The following is a 23,235-nucleotide window of genomic DNA, read 5'->3' as shown; positions in this document are numbered from 1 at the left end:
AAGTTGTGTCCGATTTGCTTCAAACTTATTTTCAAAGCTCTACATATGAATGTAATGAATACGTGTTTCAGCGATTTGGGAAATTCCACTCGCAACAGTGGTAAATTGGCGGAAAACGTTTGTATGAGAGTTGTTTGCTTACCGTCCGATCAGTTTCAAAATCATTTAAAAAATTTTTTGAGAACATTGATTTTATAACATACGTGCCACGGGCAAGGCCGGGTTATACCCGCTAAAATACATATACATATAATGAAAAAAAAATATAGGAAATGATTTATGCTTAATTTAAGCTAGCATTATTCTAGGAAAATTTAAAGTGAATACTTAAAAGAATCTGACTTTTTTTTTAGACTTTTTGGTTTTCACGGAGACGTAAAATACTCCCATTTTCCGTTACGTAACTTCTTACTAGCAAACTTTAAAAACTTTTTTTTACCTAATCTTAAATATTCCAAGGAAACACTTCAACTTTTAGAACCGCTATCAATTTAATTTATTATTATAATTTCTTAATTCAACTACACATAAGCATACAAAATTCGGCACCTAATGAAAAACAACTAATCTTAAGTATAAAAAAACTTAACATGAACTGATTTAATTGTTCAACGAATTGTTAAGGCTAGCTTAAATATCTGTGGTTAATTTAGTTTTACGTTCAGGCTGTCCTAAAGCTCGTAGGCTCGGTCGCCGTTCTGTGATTGTTAAATGAGCGTGTCCTCGTCCTGACCCTCGAATACCATCAGCAGCGAGTGCTGCGAGGGTGAGCGGCCTAGTGTGAGCCCACCGAGCGAGCCGTCCGGAGAGAGTAGACCCGTCTGCAGGCTGTTGTTATCTCGATAGCCGGATGTGGATGATGTTTGTGAGACCGAGTCCCAGGATATTTCGCCGATGGCCTTGGGCTGATGCTCCTCCTGTGAGAGTGAAGTGACCTGTGGAATTAGTTTTGGATTAACTGAAAGCCGAACAAGAAGTCAATTGTCAAATTGCTTACAATGCTGGGCGGCTCCATGGGCGTCAGGCGACTGCGCTTGAGCCGGAACGTTTTGCGACTGGCTGCCTTGGAGCGCTGCAGGCGCGACCGTGTGTGATCGCCTGAACTATCTTCGGCGGGGCTCTCGGGTGAGAGTGGCGTTGTTGAGGTCTCGCCGGAGGAGTGTCGGAATTCCACAGATGAAACGAAACGTAATTTGGGAGGCTGTGCCTTGAACGGCGCCTGCTGCAGCGACTGCGAGTGCGAGAGCTGCGAGGCAATGCCTGGTGGCAGCGGTGAGACGGCGGCCAAACCATGTCCCGAACCGCTGGGTCCGCAGCTAGGTGTTTGACCCACTAGCGTAGGCGCTGAGCCCGCAGCGCCCTCGCCGCTCTGGCTGTCACTGGTCGTGGTATGTGGATCACGATTCGTAGAGCTGCTGGACAGGGATTCACGTGGTGGATGCAGCGTCTGCTGGGAGAGTGTATCGCTGGGCGTGCATATGCCGCCAGAGCCGCTGCGTGAATCAATGGGCACAGCGGAGACATGCGAATGTGTGGCCTGGCCGGTGGTGGTGCCCGTGAATATGGATATCAGCGAGGGTCTCTGCTGTGACTTGTGCACATCCGCAGCGCTTGTGGCTGCCGGCGTATCGCTTTTCTTTTGCTCGGAGCTCTCGCGATCTGTAGAGGCTGACTTGGTATAAGGGCAAGTAAACGTATAAATGTATTCTTGGTTACCATAGCGTTTGTCCTCCAGTTCGTCGCGCAGGTCGCGGAGCTCGCGGGCCAGCTCAAGCAGGAGCGCGCCCTTCGACTTGATCCCGCCCTGCGGCGGAGTGCCTCGTAGACGCTCTCTAATTATGAACTGCATGTGCCGCTCGTGATCGCCAATGGGTGGTTGCGAAATCTGTGAGGGAAATAGATACACTTTGAATTAAATTTATAATCCTCAATCTAGTTCATACCTTGTGCAATATAAAGGGCAGCAGGACGATGTAGAGTGGCGTGCGGTGCGTGACCACGAATTCCATGAAGCTCCAAAGATCCGGCGCCGCTTCGTTTCGCCTGCCTAGATCACGCATGACGCGCACAATACGTGGCCATTCGCTGGATAGGCGATTTTCAAAGCAGATGCACACAATGCGCAAAGCGAGGAAAGCGGCCTGATAGAGCGAGCCCGAGATGCGAGCCGGACGCTTGGCATCTCGGCTGCCCGTAAAGGTCAAGGAGCCGGCGCGCAAATCCCCAGTGACACGATTGATTTGGGAGACCACCTGGCCGGTGCGGCCAGCCGGCGGACTCATGGCATTCAGCACGGCGCTGAGCAGAAATGAGACATCGCTCATCTTAAGCTCGCCCACATCAGAGACGCCGCGACCGGAGCAGACTTTCAAGCACAGTGGCATGATCAGATGCATTAGAAATCCCTCGGCCTTTTCCTGCGTGGCAAACTCGGCGCTGCCGCCGCAGATTTGGACCAGCGAGAAACAGTCAACGGGACTGACCACCTGTAGCGCCACCAGGCGCACCACCGCCGAGCAGAAAAAGGCCGGCGGATTCTGAGACATGAGCGCTGCACCTGCGCTGGACACACCCTCGGGTATGCCGCCGCTGCCCGGCTCATTGACAATCAGATTCTGCACGGTTGAGATCAGAGTCTTCATCTGCTGCCAGTGCAGGACATAAGGATGTCTAATGATTGTCTCGTGTATGCCCTTGAGCAATCCGGCGGCCGCCTCCCAATCCGTATTTCGGCGTATTGAGGGCTTTTTGGATATCTTAAGAAACACCTTGTCGATGCGGCGAAGCACCGTGACTAAAGCATTCCGGAGTGTATCATTTGACCACTCGGCCCGCGGCAGCACCGACTGCATGTACCGCTGCAGGCCACGACAGGCCATGGACTCAGGATCGTAGGGTGACACCTTCAGCAGCGAGTGCGCAATATCCGCCAAGCGTATGTGACACTTGGCGTCCAGCACCTCTGTGGGCTTGCTATCGTTCGCCGGCAGCTTCTTGGCCAGCTCGAATAGCCGTGTGGTGGACTTGATTAGAAAATCAGCGACAACGGAGAGCAGAACATCCCTGGGACGTCGGTACTCGGTGCGTATCATTTCCGAATCCTCGGCAGAGTCCATCATGTTTTTAGTTCGCGGATCTGTTGCATATTTCGTATGCGACTCCTCCTCAAAATCCATGCCAGGCGAGCAGGGCGGTCCGCGACTGCAGTTGCGCTGCGATGATCCCTTATGCTCCGGACTGTTGCGATAGGGCCCATTGTAGCTCTTGGCCAGGCCCTCGCAGTTATGCACCATAGTGCGTATGGCTACGGCTAGTTGGAGTATTATATCCCGTTCGGATTTACCCTGCAGTGGTATATAGCTGGGAGATTGGATCTGCTGTAGATAACAGGGCAGTATTGCCTCCAAAATGATCTGATGAAAATTAAGAATCAATTGAGAATTAATCCACGTAAAGCAAGTAAAAGCATTTCTGTACCCTGTACCCAGCTTCAAACATCTATAACAGACATTCCTAATTTCTTACGGAAATATCTCTTACAATAACTTTTTTCTAATGCGAACATATTTGAAAATCAAGGCTATATACCTATACACCTATTTTAATTTAAGGGAAACGGCGGAAGCTATTAAACAAGTTATCTGTAAAGGAAATTGATATTTACCGAGTTATTAAAACCGAAGTAAGTATTGGAAAAGTTAAAGAAAAAAATTCGAACAGCACATATAGGAGAATCTCTATACATAGGTAGGTCTGAAAATTTATATTTATCGGTTTTGGGTAAGTGAAATTACTTATAATCAAAAATATTAAGTGGTTCCCTGATTTAAAATTCGATGTCTATTGCTATAATAGACTTCAAGCGGGCACATATCCACACAATTCATCGTCGTTTCAATTAATGAATACTTACCAGCATTTGGTAGCCACGCGTGCTCTCTGCCGAGTATGAGACGACCATTACGCACAAAGTGATGCAGTCCAGCACGGTGACATCGTCGTCCTCGTCGTGATAACAAAAGTCAATGGCTTTAAGGGGCTTTGGCTCCTTAACCAGCTCGGCTATATTTAGCGGATCCGGTGAGGGATCCTCGAGGCTGAGCAACAGATTGAACAAGCAGCTGGATTGGACCTTATGTGCCTCGCCATAGGTACCATCCTCATCCGTGTCTAGTATAGCCGAAACGGAGCCAAACATCTGCAGGATGAAGGGCTTCCGATTAAGAAGATAGAACTGTTTTACGGCGTACTCGATGGTAGTGGTGATCAGCTTGTTGGTTTGATGGAGGGAGTACACCTGAAGCAAAGTGGGCATGATCATGAAATAGCCATTCGTGGAGAATATGTTCTTAAAGTTGAAGGCAGCATTGATGAATGTAGCCATCACATAGCGCATGATGCATGAATCCTCAGCATGCAGTATGGATGCGCCGGAGAGCACATTTAGGAACAGCTGTATGTCCGCCGAGTAGGCAAAGTTGCCAGCCATGGCCTCAAACATGCGGGCTATCAATCGCACCCACATGAACTTGTGCAGCACGTCCAGGCCGAGCAGCACCTTGCCATATTCGCCCCCATGATGCAGATCCAGATCCACTTCGAGCGCCTTGCGCGGAAACGAGGGCAACTTCATCAGCTCCTCGTGCAGAAAAACAACTCGCTGGACTACCATGTCCACATTTTTGAGTATAGCCCAGGTTAGATGCACCTTGCCAATTTCGACAAATTTTTTCGTTAGCTCCTGTTTCTGCAGTGCCAGGAAGGACTCCTCCGGACGCATAAGCATTAAACGCACCTCTGGATACTGCGAGCGCTTGAAGAAGTAAAGATCCCGTATATACCAGTTGGGATTGAGTATTTTGTCTGCAAGGAACCAGCAGGATGAAGCGAGTCTATGCCGTTTTAAGGATGGTATACTTACTGCTTTTGTAGTCGACCAGGCAGTAATGTGTAATGCTTTTCTCGTCAATGGGATAATAGTCTAAAGCTTCCTTCAGCAGTTGGCAGAATAGCGTGTCCTCCTGCACAGGAAACTGCGAGGGTATATTGTAGTCATCATCCGCCGGACCGTGCACCACAATCTTCTTGGCGGCAGGCACATTGGCTGTGAGCAGAATCGATGCATCACACTGCTCCTTGCGCAGTATTTGCTTCAGATCCTTGAACATGATGCCATGCACAGAGTGCACCACCATCCACAGAACGGATAAAGCAGAGCCCACCAGCTGGAAAACAAGGGATTTATAAGCACAAGTACACTAAGGGCTTGGCTTTGAGGCCTACCTCCTGTTTGAGCTCATTGGAGGAGCGCACATAGAACATTATATAGCCAATGATGGAGTTGTATAGGGCAAATGCGGCCTGTTGCGGCAGGCGCGGCACGAAGCGTATTAAATGTCGCAACAGCTTGAACATCTGATCCTGGCGATCGCGTGTGAGGCGCTCGAACACATAGCGCAAGAACAAGGCCGACTCCTCAACCAGGCATACCCAGATTACCTGATAGGCCACCTCGTAAACGGCATTGCCATCGGAGCCAATGGCTGCATCATCCAGACAGCCAACAATCTGCATAACAGAAGAGCACAGCACCGATGGAAACAGCGAGTGGGCGTGATGTAGGTGTGAGGAGGCGCGTGTGCCATCCAGATCCTCCTCGATCTCATGATCCTCATGCTCCATGCCTGGCTCATGAGAGGCCTGCTGGCTGATTGGTATCATGGTGATGAGAAAGCTGTGCCGCTCTGCGCGCTGTTTGTCTCGCTGCTGGCGAAGTGCATTCCGAATCGCCTCCGTTTGTTGCATTTTGCGGCTCTTCGTGGCGGTCACCAGCGAACGCTATACGGATTGCGATCGGTTAGGATTGAGTATGAATACCTGGCAACCAAATGTGTCCACTCACATGTCTGTCCTGGTTCAGTGTCATATCCATATCCTTGGTCTGCTGGACGGGCATCCAGGGCGGATCCACAACGGGCAGACTCTCGATACCTATTTTGGGCGAGGGCAGCGTAAATTCTATGCCTCCTGGTGGCACCTTAAAGGTCGCATCGTGCGCATTGTCCTCCATGCGTGGCCAGACATGAAAGCGGCATTTCCAAAGCACAAGGTAGCGCTGAATCGCACCAATGCGTATATCCGGATTCTTGTGCTTCAGGGCACGCTGCATTATGTCAAAGGCAAAATTTTGTGCCTTCACCGAGCCCATAAGGAAGACAGCAGCACTGGAGGTGGCTGTGTCGTGGTTGGTCTCCAGAAGCAGCTCCCAAGCGGCAGGCATGGCCTCAATCACCAGCTCCTCGGTGAGGACCACCGCGCCCTTCAGCATGGTGGTCAGCGGAAAGTGGAACAGATTGCGTATGTGGATGCGTATGAACTTCAGTATAGGTGGCTCCTCCTGCAGTTTCTTTTCCTTCTCCTGGCGAAAGGCGCGCGCCAGTTTCGCAGCCATTTCAATGTCCGGATCATCGCTGATGCTGCGCAAATTAATCTTTTTTTAAGAAGGATATTCCAGCAATAAGCTAATTAAAGACTTACCGATCTTTACGGGACAAACTGTCCTTGCGCTTGGACGGAGACGTTTGTGTGGAGCTTTGCTCTGACACTTTGCGGGTCGAACGAGGTCGAGCTGTGGCTTTGCTGGAGCTAATGACTGTGGGCTCCACGTTGGGATGATCCGCATCGAAAGAGAAACCGAATTCCTCACCATAAACCTGCAAAATCCATAGCAAATTACGAGTAGACCGACACTGGGGTGAAGAGTTATAAGCCCATTCGAATTTTCTCTTTTACGATTCGAGCAATAATCCGATTTCGTCAAAAAGTAGCCGAGCTCAAACTGAACTAAGTTTTGCAAAAAAAATTTTAGCCTAGGTTCAAACCGATTACACCCAGCAAACCTCAAGACAGGCAGTAATTTGGGCCGTGAACCGAACCACATCCATGTTGGGCTTACCTTACGCGTTGCCTTTATCAGCCGGGTGCAGGAGCGCATGTGCCGCTTGTAGCAGAAGGGATGACAGTAGCCCCTGTGAGTGCAGTAGTAATTGTAGCTGGTTAACAGATCAATGACAGCTTTTAGCCAGGGCATGTTCTTGGCCGTGTCGTCGTTCTCATTAGAGTCTGTTGGCGATTCCGGCTGCTGATCATCGCTGAGTATGCCCGGCGATTCCTCACCACCGCTGATGGCGCCTTGCTCGGAGGTATCGCTGCGGTCCGAAAGCGAGGAAACCTTACGCCGCGACTGCATGTTGACTATATAAGGGAGGATCATGATATATTAAAGGTCTTATGGATTCAACATATTTAAATACAATCTGTTTCAATATCCTTGCTATCCTTGGTGTTTCGGCGCAGCTTGAGCGAGCGACGCTTAAAGGAACCGCCAGTAGTGGTGGCCGTGCCGCGTCGCAGTAGGAACGGACGCACTGTCGAGGCGGTAGGACGACGAGCTGCTAATGAATATAATTATAAACAAGACAATGACTGTTTAGTCAAGACTGCCCCACAGGGAGATGCCTTGCACCCAGCTTTTAATAGCTGGAAAAATCTAAAACATTAAATATGGTACTATGGGAGAACCTATAATTTATTATATCCGATATATGCTAAAAAAACCTAAGCACTCACCCTCCTCGCCCTCCTTGCCTTCCTTGGTTAAGGTGGTGTTGCTGCTGTTCTCCGATTCGTTGTCCGGCTCGTGCAGGACAAAGGAGATTTTGCGCTCGGTTTGGCCGGCGCCATCGTTGCCTGCTGCTATGGACTGCAGGCTCTGTGCAGAGGTCTGCGAGTGGCCCATGGAACTGAGCGCCATGGACCAACGTCTATTGGCTTCACGGTACACCTTCTCCCAGGGTGCGGGCCGGTCGCGGTGCAGCATCTTGGATGTCTTGGGCAGTGTGATATAGGTGTCTCGCAAAAAGGCCGTAATCTCGAAAAGTAGCACGCAGGCAATTAGCTTGAGTGCATGCGGGCAGTCATTGCCATGCGGATTAACAGAGGACTCGTCCAGGAAATCCTCCTCCTCATCCTGCTGCAGAAGCTCGCGCTGCTTCTCTGGATCCGTTAGACTTGCATTCAACGCCTCGTATTGCAGTCGTTCGGTGAAGAGCAGCTCCTCAAGACGAGCGCCCACCATCTCCGCCCACTGATGGAACATTTTGCCAGCGGCACGCAGCAGGATGTGTGTGCGCCGGGCACTCGTCTGGCTGACCTGTTGCTTCATCTGTGAGGGATTAATGTTGGCGCCTGAGGCACGATATCCACCTACATTCTGCTTCATCCAAATGGGCCACTGACCCTTGTTGCACAGATGCACAAAGTGTGCGCACTCCAGCAAAAAGGTGGCACGCGTGATCAACGGCGCTTGGGGCTGTAATTGGAATAGATTGGACATTTTGCTTGCTGGAATGAAAATGGTGTCATACCAAATCCAAGACGGCTGCAATCAGCTGAGGATCTGGAAAGGTGCCTGGCGCACAGGTCTCCAGCAGAAATGATAAGCGGAGCATGCCAACGCGCACCGGTTCAGTGGGCACCAGTTTGCGCTCTTTGAGTATGACCACCTCGGATTCACGCGGGCCGTCGCACATGTCTGACGAGCTGCGTCGACTGTAATCCGCTGTCTCTTCGATGCCGCCCACCTTCTTTTTGCCCTTCACAATTCCGCCGAAACGGTTCAGCCGTCGCTCGACGCGTCGCTTGGCGCGCTGTATGGAGCGACCGATGCCGTCGCTGGAACGACCCCGTTGAATCTTCAGCGAGGCGTGCCGCATGAATGTGGAGGATATCTCGGGATTTAGCGAGCCTATCTCCAGATCAATCGATGACGCCTCTTTGGGCGTGCCTCGAAACCAGCGCACCAAGCCGCTGAGCCGTCCCAGCGAATTGCGTTCTGAGCTGGACGTGGAATCGGAGAGCAGCGCACGCTCACTGTGCCTTGGCGTCAGGGTGGGTCGGACGCCAGTTGTGCGACGCCTAAAGTTGCTCAGTGGTGATTGGCTGGTCTTGTAGTGGTCATCGCACGGCTCCGTCTCTAGCAAACTCTGTAAGCAAATACCGAGCGGATCAGTGCATTGTTAGAAGACTAGAAACAGAACTCACCACGGCGCAGGCAGATGATGTGCTGCGTTTCTTGAGCAGCAGCCGGCGCTGCGAACGATTGTCGTCATTCGGCACCACCTGCGTAGCATTCGCCTGGGGTATGTGCCTATAATTAAACGCTGTGTAAGAGGTGGTGAGGACTAGGGGGTGGCTATGTACTTCTTACCTAATTACCCTTGTGGTTTGTGATGTGGGTCCCTTCTTGTGCGGACGCGGCGTCACCGCCAATATGCCGCTGAGTGCCACCAAGCGAAATGGACCACCATGTGCGCCCTTTACATAGGTGACCAGCTGGCGTATGTCGCCATAGAGTGCTACGTTCTCCGGCAATTTAAGATCCTTGCTGGCATCGACAAACCGACTGACAAGCTGCTTGAATATGGCGCCAACCACTTGACCCTCGGCGCCGCCGCTCATGCCGCCGCTAAAATTTGTGGAATAGCCGCCCTGACCTGGTACACCGCCAAGATCGGTGTTAACACTTTTATATCCACTCTGACGTTTATGAGCTATTGCATCATACACATATATATATATATATATACAACATACGAGTATTTGGTATTGGTATTTAGTTGTGGAGGGTCAGTGGCAAGAGGGGTACAACTCAAGAGCATTAGCAAAAATCGATACATGCAAGATAAATGCACACGAACACACACACAAAGAAACGAAAATTTAAACCAATATGGATACGAATTTTCTCGGGTTGAAAACTTAAAATTAAAACTTGCAATTAGGATTTGGTGCACCATCGGAAATGTTGCAAATGTTGCATTTTTTAACACCCAAGACAAAGCTTATTTAAGACTAGGCACAGGTTTTATTGCGGCACTTACTCAACGGCGACAGCAGCGAACTGGGATCCACGCAAAAGGCCAGAAATGCATGGAAATAATCGATGAGCTCCGGCAGCGGCGACGTCCTGACCATCTCCTGGAGATAGCGCTTGGTGCGCTGCCCGGCCTGGCGCAACATACGCGCGATAATCTTCTGGCACTGATTGCGCAGAAAATCAGCGGGCGGACCGCGAACACCTGTAAATAGGTTAGTCAGGAGAGTCTCTTGAGAATAATATATAGAAAAAAATCAGGCAATACACAGCAAATAAAATAAACGGTTTTCAATGTATTTAAATTGGTCAAAATTCGTCATCAAAGATTCTTACACAGAGCCCCATGTATGTGATCTGGGTTGTAGTAAGAAAATGTCAATGGAATGCGAAGTACAAATTCAAACAAATTGTTTTAACAATTGAAATCTCGTGTCAAGTAAACACTTACAACAATTAAGAGTGCCTGACTATGAGATAGCTCATAGGCATAAATATAAATATTAGAAGAAGAAAAACGTGGAGTCGAGTTATTAATTGACGTAAATCCCCTCTTGGAGACTGAGCTTGCAGGTGGAAATCCATCCATTTCCTCCTTACTATCTGATAATGACCTCTTGGTTGCTCTTGGCGACTTCAATCTTTCTAATATTGATTGGTCTTCACCAGCTCTCATTGCCTTTCCGGTGAAATGACAATAATTTATTGACGACCTACAAGAGTTGTCCATGATTATTACCATGAGGACTACAGTAAACTGGAGTCCTCTCAAAGCCTTTTGACTCAACCGAAAATATGTGCAGTCAGAATTCTGGAAAAGTTAAATTTCCGCCAAACCGGCATCTTAATTGAACTGATTTAACATTAAAAAAAAGATCGACCGGTTTCAGTTACAGTTTAATGCTGCGTTCTAATTGCATTAGGACCACTTTAAACATTATCGAAAAGTAGATGCCGAGTGTTAGTTGACTTTTAGCTCTGAACGAGAATAGCTGTCTGAGCTGCACAGCAAGAGTCATTGAGCAAAAAGTGAAGTGTATAAAATGGTTTTTAGAATCTCATTTGTCATATTGGTATTGTTGCTGGGGACCATACAAGCACAAGACCAGGTAATTAATACTTTTATTAAAATGTAAGAACATATAACTAAATTATTTGAATAGTATTCAAATCAACTGAAGGAAAAAATAGCTGAGCTTCAATTAAAATTGGTTGAGGATATATTCAAGGAAGAACTGATTAAATCTTTAAGGGAAGCGAACGAGTTGCTACTGAATAAAAACTGCACAAGCACAAGCTGCAGTGCATCTGAAGTGGATCTTAAGCAAGAAATAATAGAATTACAGACCACCGCCAATAGCCTTCAAGTAATGGTTTACAATAATAATCAACAAATGCAATCAATAATGATTGAAGACCAGCTGCAGATGTGTCAGGCTCTACTGGAAAAAACTAAGTCAAATCCAAGAATTGAAAGGCCGGAAGCAACCAGCTGTGTTCCGTTTGGCTTCTTTACAGGAATCAGGGTACTTTACTTGCCTGGAGCAAGTCCCTTTCGAGTTTTGTGCGATGGTCACTCAATAGGACCTGGTTGGACTCTCATTCAACGAAGATACGATGGTTCAGAGGATTTTTATAGGAATTGGGGTGATTACCGTAACGGTTTCGGCAATCTGGATAAAGAGTTTTTCCTAGGTCTAGAATATATATATCGCCTGACCAATTATCAGCGTTGCGAATTGTATATCTACATAGAGACCTTCGATAATGAAATCACTTGGGCTCGGTATGATAATTTTGTTATTGGTAGCGAAGCAGAAAATTACAAGCTGAGCAGTGTTGGTAATTTCACTGGTATTGTAGATAGATTGACTAGTCATCTGAACATTGAGTTTTCGACCTATGACCGGGAAAATAGTCCAAATAAATATTCCGAAAAGTATCACGGTGGCTATTGGTTATTTGACGGCTTAAACCTTGGAAGGTAAGTTATCAAATAACTTTAATTATTTAAAAAATTTGAAATAACAATTGTTATATTTATAGTAACCTTAATGGGAGATATTTGCCGTACAAAGTCGATGATCAGCAAAGCATTAATTGGGAAACATTTAATTCTGTCAAAGCAGTGAAAATGCTTATTCGCCCTAAGATGGAATATAAATAAAACTAATAAGAGTGCACTATCTGGAGTACCCGACTAAGCAATTTCCTGCGGCTTCCTTTTTAAATTGCTTAAATAAATATGGCACCCAAATCTGTGTAAATACCAAAGATGAAGACTAGACTAAAAGTCTGACAAAAATCCCTTTTCTTTTCTTAAATTTTGGTCGGAATGGTGTCGGGTATTCCAAAAGTTAAATAAAATTTGGAGAGTCTATATTTTGAATCGAGCACGATATTTTCGTGCACTAGAAGTATCTAAGTCAAAGCTCTTTTTATCTTTTTATACCCTGAACTCATTGAAAATGGGTAAAAAGGGTATAATGTATTTGTGCAAATGTATGTAACATGCAGAAGGAAGAATCTCCGAGCCCAACCAATCAAGATCGGTTAAGAAACACAAAAATAATTAAAGAAAACGTGTTTTGACTTTTCTCCTATCAGCGGCAACAAGTGCAAATTCCAAGAATATCTGTATACATGTACACACACACATTTACGCTCGTCTTCTTTGAATTCTATCAACAGCATTGCAATTGCGATTGTATTGTTTTCTGCGCTGCTATTTTAATTCGTTTTTGCTCACTAAAATTCGATTATTGGCCCTACGCTGCGCCCAGACAGCTGCCAGGGGCTACGGTTCGATGGAGGAACCATTGAGCAGACCAACTCTTTCTGCTACTTGGGTGTCCACCTGGATCGAAGGCTCATATGGGGGCCTCACATCGCAGCAACGAGAGCAAAATGCCTGAGAAGACTTCAAAAGCTCGATTGGCTACTAAAGCCTCAAAGCAAGCTGCACATATCCACGAAGACACTGCTTATCAAAACGATGGTAACGCCTATCTGGACATATGCGATCCAAGTTTGGGGCACGGCATCAGCACACCAGCTCCGTCGCATAAGAGTGGTCCAAGCCAAGGCAGCACGCAAGGTTGCTGGCCTGCCATGGTACGTAACAACAGACGCCATCGAACGCGATCTCCGCCTAACAAAGGTCGGAGATCAGCTCAACTTCTTCAGCAGCCGATACTCCGACAAATTGGTGCAGCATCCGAACGCGGCCGCAAGGGCCCTGGCTGAGCCCATCAGTGAGAGGCGCCTCCGAAGGCTACACCCCGAAGACCTACCAACGAGGCACATCACTTAAACATCCCTTTCCCATTATTGTTATATATTTTTAAGTCTGTACTTATCATTTAAGTTATTAAATAATAACTAAACACTATACCCTTAACTCCGCTTGGTAGAGATCAGAAGGCACTGATCGATTCCAGCGCAAAATAAAAATAAAAAAAAAAAAAGATTATTGGATTGGCTGTTTAGTAGAGGCGGCGGTAAGTAGTGCGGTTAGTTGCGAGTTCGAACCCTGCCAAGGGAACATTTTTTTTATTAATTTATCTTTATTACTACTAAAGCAAACGAACGCGTAGTGCGAGCTACATTTGGCTTTGGAATAAGAGGGATCAGGGTATCCCCTAGTCGGGAGCTCCCGACTAGAATCTCTAACTTGTTTATCTTTTTAATATTAATGAAATTTTAATTTAATCCCAACTCTAATTTTCTACCTCAGTTATGTGAAAGGCACTCACCATCATTGCAGCCATGGGGACAGCCCAGCACCTGGAGTGCACGTCGTGTTATGCCCATCGATATCTCATGCGCATGTTCGCCCAGCTTTAGGACGCCCATCTCGATGAGAAGTTCGCAGATATTTAGGCCCGCCTCCAGCACGCGCAGCGAGCAGACCTGGGACGGCTCCCGCTTGAACACGCTGCTGACAGCCAGCAGAACGATCTCATAGTCGATGCCGCCGTCGCGAGTTATATAGAAGGAGGAGCCTGGCGCTTCCGACTCATCCACGCCCGTATAGTCAATGTGGGAGTCCGTGTGCGAACGCAGCATTGGCCCGCGAAAGCGAGCGGTACTGCTGCCACCGCCAGCGCTGCTATTACCGCCAGCGCCAGCAATGCTACCACCATTGCTCAGTGCATCCAACTGTGAATCAATGGAGCCCTGACAGACGAAGGAACCCTTGACTGTAGACTGTAATTCTCTGCTTAGAGTATCCTATCCGACTTACCTGTCGCTTCATATAATCCGGCGATGGAGTGGGCGTATGTTCTGTAACTGTGATGATGGGATTGCGTGGATAGAAAGCTGTGGATCGCGGACACGTGGCCTGTGGTGGCCTTGAGGACTTCGGCGGCTCTACGTATCTGTAAAATCTGGCATATTGTAAAATACATGCGAAAACCGTATGTGCATTGCATTAGTCGAAACGGCGTGCAAGAAACTTTAAAACAAAAGCTGTTGGAACAAGGAGTTCGGAATAGGGGTTCAAAAGGCAAGTTTCCTCAGCTTCATTGTAAATTCAAAATTCACTTTAAAATGCCGTCGCCCAAAATTCTAACATTCAAATGTTACAATGCACTTCAGCTTCATTGTAAATATTTGTAATGAGCAAAGAAATAGAGCTAGGCGTTACAATTAAGGGGAGCATTAAAGTTACAATGAGCATTGAGAAGGGTACCTTGGTTTTGCAAGCACTAGGTGGATATAGCTGGCAAGGAAAAGTATTGTTGGGGTGGGTAAAGGTGTTCAGGCAAACTGTACGGTGAAAATGTAGTTGACATAGTAGTTGACATAGTAGTTGACATAGTTGGTTTATATATTATAGTAAAGCATAGACGCAGTTGAAAGTAAACAATATGAATGAATAGGTTTAAAGATATAGAACTCAGCTCTAGACCAAAACTCACCCGCTATCAAGCAGACAGCTGGTTATTCAGTTCATAAAAGACAGTAAGTGATATAATATACAATAGAGTTAGGAATAGTCTGTTGTATTGATTTGGGCAAGTTGTATTTTGTGTGTCTGTTGTCATTTTTGATGTCAGAGTCCCAATTGAGAGTTGTTTGGAGAGTCGGGTAATAGGTTTGGCAACTGTAGTTACCTTAAGCTGGGCATAGACTTTCCCTTGATGAGATTACTGGCTGGCTCTCGAGTGATCATTGAGGCAGATCGTGACAGTTTCTTCTCGCCCGTGTCGAGGCTACGATGATATTCCTAGGCAAACGAAATGAAGTCAATTAGGGATTGGTTGATTTTATCACCATGTTAGCTAACAATAAACTTTAGTAACAACATATGACAGGTGAACGAACAGGTTTCGATAACGATTGGATAAATTAAGCATTCGATATCTAAGCGGGGTGCTAGGCCTTCAAACGCATAATCAAAGAGCGTGCGCTATTGTCAACTGCCAACGAGAAAGAAGTTCTATCTTCGGCACACCGAAGATTTAATACCCTTGCAGACCCAACATTTTCAAAATGCTCATAGTGCTTTGCCCGTATCTAAGAAGCACAGGGAAAATAGTTAATGCCGAGTATGGTTAAGATATCTTGAAAAACAAAACAGGTTTCCATACAACAACTTAATTTTCGACCGATCGTTCCTATGGCAGCTATATGATATAGTAGCCCGATGAGAATAATGTTTTTGCATAAATGGAGGGAGCATAGTAAAACTAATAAATGCCGAGTTTGGTCAAGATATCTTGAAAAACAAAAAAAATTCCATACAACAGCATAATTTTCGACTGATATTTCCTATGGCAGCTATATGATATAGTTGTCCGATCTTAATAGGATTTTGCATATATATGGGGAGCGTAGTAAAACTAATAAATACCGAGTTTGGTCAAGATATCTTGAAACACATAAAAATTTTCCATACAAAAACTTAATTTTCGACCGATCTTTCCAATGGCAGCTATATGATATAGTTGTCCGATCCTAATAGGATTTTGCATATATATGAGGAGCGTAGTAAAACTAATAAATACCGAGTTTGGTCAAGATATCTTGAAAAACATAAAAATTTTCCATACAAAAACTGAATTTTCGACCGATCGTTCCTATGGCAGCTATATGATATAGTTGCCCGATCTTAATAGAATTTTGCATATATATGGGGAGCTTAGTAAAACTAATAAGTACCGAGTTTGGTCAAGATATCTTGAACAACATAAAAATTTTCCATACAAAAACTGAATTTTCGACCGATCGTTCCTATGGCAGCTATATGATATAGTTGTCCGATCTTAATAGGATTTTGCATATATATGGGGAGCGGAGTAAAACTAATAAATACCAAGTTAAGTCAAGATAACTTTATAAACAAAAATGTTTTTCATACAAGAACCTACTTTTCGACCGATCGTTCCTATGGCAGCTATATGATATAGTGGTCCGATCCAGCTGGTTTTGACATATGAGCTGCGTGCAACAGAAAGAGGGAATTCTGCAAAGTTTCATTAAGATAGCTTTAAAACTGAGAGACTAGTTCGCATAGAAACAGACAGACGGACATGGCTATATCAACTCGGCTGTTGATACTGATCAAGAATATATGTATATACTTTATGGGGTCGGAGATGTCTCGTTCTATGCGTTACACATTTCACGACAAAATTATAATACCCTCTGCAAGGGTATAAAAAAGGGTATTGCTATAAATTTAGTGATAGCTATCGGCTTACTGCATGTTGCAGTGGATTCTTGCCATTGGCAGAGTTTGTATCGAGCCCTACTTTTTCCAAGTTCTTTTCCGATTTCGAGAACATTTTCGTTTCCACAAAGGCCCGTAGATCGGCCATTTTTACGCGCTTCTTTTTCTCGCTGCCCCGACGTTTCGAAGTGCAAGGCATGGTCGGAGACTCCTCTGAAAGAAAAGCCCCTAATTATAGGTTAGTTTTAGAGGATGATGGATCCGAAATGCTTCTACAGCTCACCAACTACATCGGGTTGCACGGTTGCTGCTGGCTCGGGTACTTCAATGTAATCCTTGACCACAGAGCTGCCAGGACTATCCCGACTGTTGCTGCCCGGACCCTGGTACAGTGAGATCTCGATTTGTGGTATGGGCAGCGAGTTGGAGCGTTTTCGTGGCTGATTCAATGTGATGGCTGCATCCTCGCCAATTTCGCTAAGTCTGCAAAGCAAGCAACTGCACCAACTGATATATTAAAAGAACACCCGACGCACCTGTTGTAAAGGTACTGTAAGCTCCAGAAGATGCCTTCCTCCTGCCAGTGCGAGATGAAGAGGCATCTGAGTACGGCCACATCCAGAAAGGTGGCAGCCGAGACATCCGCCTTGGCACTCTCAGATTTATCCGTTTCCGATTCTTTTTCAATGGAGGCGCTGCGTTTCTCCTTCATGGAAGCGCCACGCGTCAATTCCTGCTGATCAAACTCAAACTTGGTGGAGGGTGCCTTCTCTTTGTCACGTGAGTTCATTGATTGGTGACTGCCCCGACGGCTTTGCGATTGCTGCTGTTGCTGCTGCTGTTGAAGCAAACTGGCATCAGCCTGAAATGGACTCCAGTTGTGGTAGCTATGGTCAATAACGAGACTAAATTGCTTACCGTGAAGAAAGAGTTATCCATGAGCTGCGGTGCGGAGGGCAGCCTAAAGATGACAACACGCTCGTCCTCGACGCTGGAAGCCTCTTCGGGTATGGTCTCTGGGAAAAACTCCTTGGGTGAAGACACCCAGGAGCCCTAACCAAAGGCAACATTAATATGGTTGGCAATCAAATTGATAACCTGCGACTAGCTCACCTCCTCATCCTGCGGGCCGTAGTCAGTAAGGCCGCTCTGTGGCGAGTCCGCCTTGGGCGACATTGCGTCGGGTCCGAGCGAATGCTTGCGACCCTGAAACACATCCGTCGAACCCTTTGGTGTGGGTGCACACAGCAAGTTGCGGGCCTTGGGCTTCACGGGCGCGGTGAAACATGGAGCACCCGGTGCTCGATTGTCCCACATGCCCTGCCACAGTTTAATGCCATTCTCCAGGCGAAAATTTTGAAAGTCCGATTCTTTGAGATGATGTATGATGGGTGCAAACAGATAAACAAAAAGCTGTGACCAACAATGATTAATAAGCAGTATTTAGCATCTCCAGCAATTAGAACTAACCGTGATAGTTGGCACCGAGAACAAATACTGATCCATAGCCTTAGGCTTGGGCTCAGCAGCTTCAGCCAAACCTAGATCATCGCCTCCTTCGTCATCGGCGCATTCCTCGGCGGCATAGAGTAATATCCATTGCATAGTGTACAGCAACTTGGTTTCGACCGGCCCAATGGCCTGCATGTCCTTCACGCGGCCTGAAACAATACATTTTGTGGAATACAGTACAGCAGAGACAATGCTGTAAGAGCTAAGACGTTGAAGAACACTTGGTTAGGCCGTGTAATATTTGCTAGTGTTATATGTATAAAAGATATTTTCGGCGAATCGCTTGACGGTGTAGTGGACTGAGTGTCCGCCCACCAATCTCGAAGTCTAGGGTATTTGAAAGCGAATTACACAAACAATGTCGGTGCCAGCTGCTTGTTACAACTTTTTATTTGAACCGGACAACGCCAGGTAATTTCTCTTCATATTTATGTAATTTATGACAAATCTGTTTCAGGCTTTAATTTGAAATCCAAAACTCGAGAGTTAAGTCAAGGGTGCTTTAGCCGGGAGTCGCCGACTAGGAGATGTTTCGAAATCAACTTGCGGGCACCAGGAGAACCTATGCTTAAAGTTACAAGTCTCAAGGTTCTGAGATCGACTCGTTTATACTTACGGATAGACAAACAGACGATGATGCTGACCAAGAGGGACTGAAACTGATTTATGGAATTTTCGATGCTTCCTTCTGCCTGTTACATACATTTTAAAAATCCAGGATACCCATTTTCAATTGGTCCAGGGTATAACAAATTGAGCCATTTATGTTTCCGGGAGTTAAACCCATATCAAATTTATTTTTAGTTACAGCTACAGTTTAATGCTCTGCTCCAATCACATTTAAGGTACGTGTTAGTTCAGAAATACCGAAACCCACCAGCTGTATTCCGTTCGGCTATTATACAGGCATTAAAACACTTCACCTTCCCGGTATAAGTCCTTTTCGCGTAATGTGCGATGGTCAAACTGCAGGACCTGGCTGGACTCTCATTCAACGAAGAATTGATGGTTCAGAGAATTTTTAAAGAATTTGGGCTGATTACCGTAACGGTTTCGGCAATATGGATAAAGAGTTTTTCCTAGGTCTAGAAAATATTTATCACTTGACCAATTATCAGCGCTACGAGTTGTATGCTTTCATAGAGGCATTTAATGGCAGTATCCACTGGGCTCGGTATAATAATTTTTATATTGGTAGCGAAGTCGAAAAATACAAACTGAAAAGTCTGGGTGAAGTGAAAGGCACTACAAACATGTTGAGTAAACATTTGAATTTTGAATTTTCAACTTACGACCGGGAAAACAGAACAAGTCGTATGTATTTCATGGAGGCTATTGGTATACGGAGAAATATCAAGGATGGCAAGTAAATAATTTATTTGAATATTATATATGTTTCAATGTGGTCGATCCTATAATTTCAAGCAATCCTAATGGGCGATATTATAAAAATGCTGTTGATAGATCAGACGGCATGCATTGGCAAAATTATTATTCGAATAAAGCAATAAGAATGATTATTCGCCCTAATATGGGTTAATAATACAATACAAAAAAACATATTTCATATGAGTAAGTAATTGCTTTGAAGACGACATTTCGACTTACAAAAAAATTATATTTGTAAATTCCAGATCATTTTTAACAGTCGATTCCTAGAGATATGTCTGCAGTTTCTATGAGTTTCACAATTTTACTACTTGTTTCGATTTTTTAAAATATATTCTTAAAACTTGCCACAAATCCTTTGTTATGTGTGCCAAAAGGACAGTACTCTGAAAATTTAAGTCAGTCAGGATGAATAGTTATATGCTAAAACTATTATTGCTTTCTTTTTTGTGAATAAAAAATAAATAAAAAAAAGAACAAAAAATGAAGATTTTCTGCTTAACCTCTCGTTTGTTAGTTCGACGCTCAGCAAACTCATGAAGACACGCTTGCAAAGCTCAGGTATACATTGACCAACTTTTTTGTCTTACTTAGAGACCGAAATTTTCCAACCCTTTCTCAAAGGTTTTGTTCAAATTGTAGCTTTCTAGCGCCTACGGACTGGGCAGTACCTTGATCACCAATCAGCCAGTCAGGACAAATTCTTTTGTATAGAAAGATGCAAGTTGTACAGTTTAAAATCGATACCAAAAACTTACAGTAAAGTAAAGCTGCGCAGGCGTGCATGACATGCGGCAGGGCGCCCTGCAGAAGACGCCAACGTGGAATGGCGCCCAGGGCCTTAGTTAACGGCGGGGAGAGGCCGAACTGAATATTCTGCACCAGCACCTTCTCAAAGGACTGTTGATAGTGATAAAAGAAGAATGAGTAAAGTGGACGATACCGAATAACAAAAGGTTTACTTACCTTGCACGCTTCTTTGGATTCCTGCGATATGTGTAGGTAAATCAAAGAGATAATATATAAACATATGTGTACAGATTAGTTATTTTGAATTAATAGAGAGTGCTTAAGTTCAACTCAAACCAAGCAACTATAAAATAAGATTTAAATATTCACAAACAATCTGCAAGAGAAACCATTAAAATTGAGCTAAAGGCATGCACAACAACCAAAAGCGCATTTAAATCAACATATTATAGATTTTAAGGTACATAGAAAAATTATCGTAATATACCTAGTTATAGTAAGATATGTTAGTATTTATGTACATTTATAACATTTATAACTTACATGGTGTCCCGGTGCGTGTTGACAAAACTACATTCAGATTTAGACAAATTGCGAGAGATTTTACAATGTTAATTTGTACAGTTTATTTGTTGTAGTTGTAGTAGGAGTAGTATGATGTTGTTGTTATTGTAAGTTAAAGCATAATATTGTTTTCATGATAAGTATGTTTTATTTGTGTTAGGTGGGCGTGTTAGTAAATTGTAGAAAAGAAATTGAAATGCGAATGCAAAATGAGTAAAAATAACCATCAAACATCAAATTCATAGATCGATTTTATTATCGAACTTATAGAGCAGTAAAACATAAATTATAATACAAACCGAGATTACATATACATATATATTTATGTCATATATTATATAATAATTTCATATTCGGTTGTGCCAATGGTACAGTACACACTCCAGTCTTCTTACAAACAAACACGCATAGCGAATTTACAGCACAATTTTAGTTTTATTATAATTACTCTGTCTTTGTCATTTATATACCCTTGCAGTTGGCTTCAATATGGCGGTGGCTGTGCTTATTCTTTTCATACTTTGCAATGGAAATACATCCTTGACTTAGCTCGGTGTTTATCTGACCATTATGAAATTGTTAGGGCTTTAATATGGTGTACAAATGTCTGTATACGCCAAATAGCAAGGCTTTAAAAATGACAGGGTTTTTTTTTTCATTTTGGGGGAATTGAAGGTATCCAACAAGCGAAATATTAATATTCTGTGTACAATATTCGAGAACTTACATAACAAGTTTGGTGCATCTAGCTGATATAATTTACGAATCCTGCTAAGAAATCTAGCTCTCAAAATCGATATTTATGGATCTTATATCTTCTACGGTTTTCTATCTCTCCCAATTAAATAGTCAGTTAACCGGTTGTAGGCTGTAATTGGACTTCGAGCGAGTATAACGCAGTCGGTTGCAATATTCTTACTTGTGTTGTATGGCGAAATGAGTAAAATATTTTTGAACCAAACTCGGAAACTAAAACTTAAACAACGTCTTATCAATATCGGAATACTATATCATATAATTCCTATAGGAAGAATCGCTCTAAAAATTTTGTGGCTTTAAATCTTTATTCAACTGCAAGGGTATTCCATCTTCGGCTATCCAAAGGTAATTTCTCTTGTTAGATTGTAAATAAGTTAATTTATATATATATATTTGGTTGGAGCTGGTAGCTCCAATGCAGGTTTATTTGGCACTTCCGTTAAGATTTATGTTAGCCAATGTCCAAGATTTGATTTTTTTTGGGCAATTTTCTTTTTTTTTTTTTGGCTGACACACTTACCATGCAGCTGGCCTCATGCAGTTTGCCCAGTCGCGGCCTAATAAAGGGCGCTATTTGGCGCCAGAGGAATGTCTGCACGGATACGGGCAAGCCCAGATCCTGGAGGCCATCGTCCTGGTCAATGTCAAAGTCATCGTTGTTATTGTTTGGCGTTGAGCTGTTGTTGTTCGCCTGTAGATTGTTATTGTTGGTTGTCGCATTGGTCACCATGGTGGCCAGCTGGAAAGCAAGGACACAGACGATTCAGTGGCCGGCATGCAACTGTTGAAAGTGTCGGGTCATTCATAAAAAACGGTGGCATGGCACGGCATTAGCATGTTTGCCGCAGCAACAAGTATTTGCGTGCGCAGGCTCAACAAGAGGCCCCCTTCCTACCCTGCTTGGCGGTTGGGGGTGTCTAGGTCAGTACCAAAACAAAATCTCAACTGCCCCTGCCACTCACATCTCGCAGCTGTGCTATGAGCAGGGGTGGGGAGGGGGTGCACCCAGCTGCTTCTTGAAGGCTGCGCAGAACGCAGACTCCGAAGCTTCGCGTCGGCTGAGTTATAGATACAGAATTGGACATTTTTTCGGTATACATGCTAATTTTTTGGGGCAGCATACGAAAAAATTTTCACAGCTTTTCACTTATATAACAGTTTTGTCAATTTTGTATCTTTCACTTTGCTGCTAAATTGACAATTGTCAAACATTTAACACGCACTCAAATCAAACGTTGAATTTATACGTTTATGTCCAGCAATTTGTTCGAATTGCGACCGCACCCAGTGGACGGATTGTTTAAGCAAAGGGCTTGGCAAGAGCTCTGCACCAGTCGGACGCGACTTGGACTGAAAATAATTGCTTGCTGAATTGTTGCGCCTTGTATTTTGTTTGATTTTAATGAGTGTCATTTATACATTTTCAGCTTCAACTTTTCTTGTTTTCTTTGTGTTTTTTTTTATACCTTAATTTGCGCGTTGCCAGTTTCGATAACGTTTACGGCTGAAGCGTTCGGATGCAACTGGGACAAAGCGTCGCCTCGTTAACGGACGAGCTGTTCACATCGTCGTTATCCTTCTCGTTGTTCGTCGTTGCCAGCGACAGGAGCAGCAGCAGCGCACGCCTGCGGTGCTTATACACAACCAA

General features: G+C 44.7%; 2 protein-coding genes and 1 long non-coding RNA gene across 9 annotated transcripts; 2 read left to right on the top strand and 1 right to left on the bottom strand.

The window, feature by feature from the left end:
• Positions 1-472: 472 nt before the first annotated feature.
• On the bottom strand, positions 473-23,177 carry unc80 (unc80, NALCN channel complex subunit). 7 transcript variants are annotated; one of them, XM_064697203.1, is made up of 32 exons: positions 23,054-23,177; positions 22,108-22,326; positions 20,808-20,834; positions 20,481-20,501; positions 20,273-20,414; positions 18,084-18,274; positions 17,727-18,026; positions 17,532-17,666; positions 17,150-17,475; positions 16,897-17,096; positions 16,645-16,841; positions 15,055-15,167; positions 14,860-14,877; positions 14,181-14,325; positions 13,690-14,113; positions 9,942-10,139; positions 9,269-9,611; positions 9,103-9,208; positions 8,427-9,044; positions 7,630-8,371; positions 7,314-7,454; positions 6,956-7,254; positions 6,538-6,713; positions 5,903-6,476; positions 5,284-5,838; positions 4,922-5,225; positions 3,914-4,863; positions 3,003-3,413; positions 1,944-2,951; positions 1,717-1,885; positions 998-1,668; positions 473-935 (listed from the first exon to the last, which is right to left on the bottom strand). In XM_064697203.1, exons 2-32 carry the CDS (start codon positions 22,315-22,317, stop codon positions 708-710), a joined length of 9,942 nt encoding a protein of 3,313 aa, XP_064553273.1. In that variant the 5' UTR covers positions 22,318-22,326; positions 23,054-23,177; the 3' UTR covers positions 473-707. The 7 variants fall into 7 exon arrangements, with proteins under 7 accessions (XP_064553273.1, XP_064553271.1, XP_064553272.1 ...); XM_064697201.1 differs by having other exon boundaries at positions 1,944-3,413; XM_064697202.1 differs by having other exon boundaries at positions 998-1,659; positions 1,944-3,413.
• Positions 10,911-12,239, top strand: LOC135438691 (ficolin-1-like). Its single transcript, XM_064697099.1, has 3 exons — positions 10,911-11,043; positions 11,098-11,918; positions 11,981-12,239. The coding sequence occupies exons 1-3, from the start codon at positions 10,978-10,980 to the stop codon at positions 12,099-12,101; spliced, it is 1,008 nt and encodes a 335-aa protein (XP_064553169.1). The 5' UTR covers positions 10,911-10,977; the 3' UTR covers positions 12,102-12,239.
• On the top strand, positions 18,966-19,971 carry LOC135438753 (uncharacterized). Its single transcript, XR_010437930.1, has 3 exons — positions 18,966-19,487; positions 19,551-19,697; positions 19,760-19,971. It is a non-coding gene; the product is annotated as an uncharacterized LOC135438753 (long non-coding RNA).
• Positions 23,178-23,235: the final 58 nt, after the last annotated feature.

Source organism: Drosophila montana, unplaced genomic scaffold (genome assembly GCF_035044405.1).
Source record: "Drosophila montana isolate Dmon_TW-CO22-7 unplaced genomic scaffold, ASM3504440v1 contig_3848_1, whole genome shotgun sequence".
In the NCBI taxonomy this organism is placed as follows: domain Eukaryota; kingdom Metazoa; phylum Arthropoda; class Insecta; order Diptera; family Drosophilidae; genus Drosophila; species Drosophila montana.
This window is presented reverse-complemented; position numbering and strand designations above follow the sequence as displayed.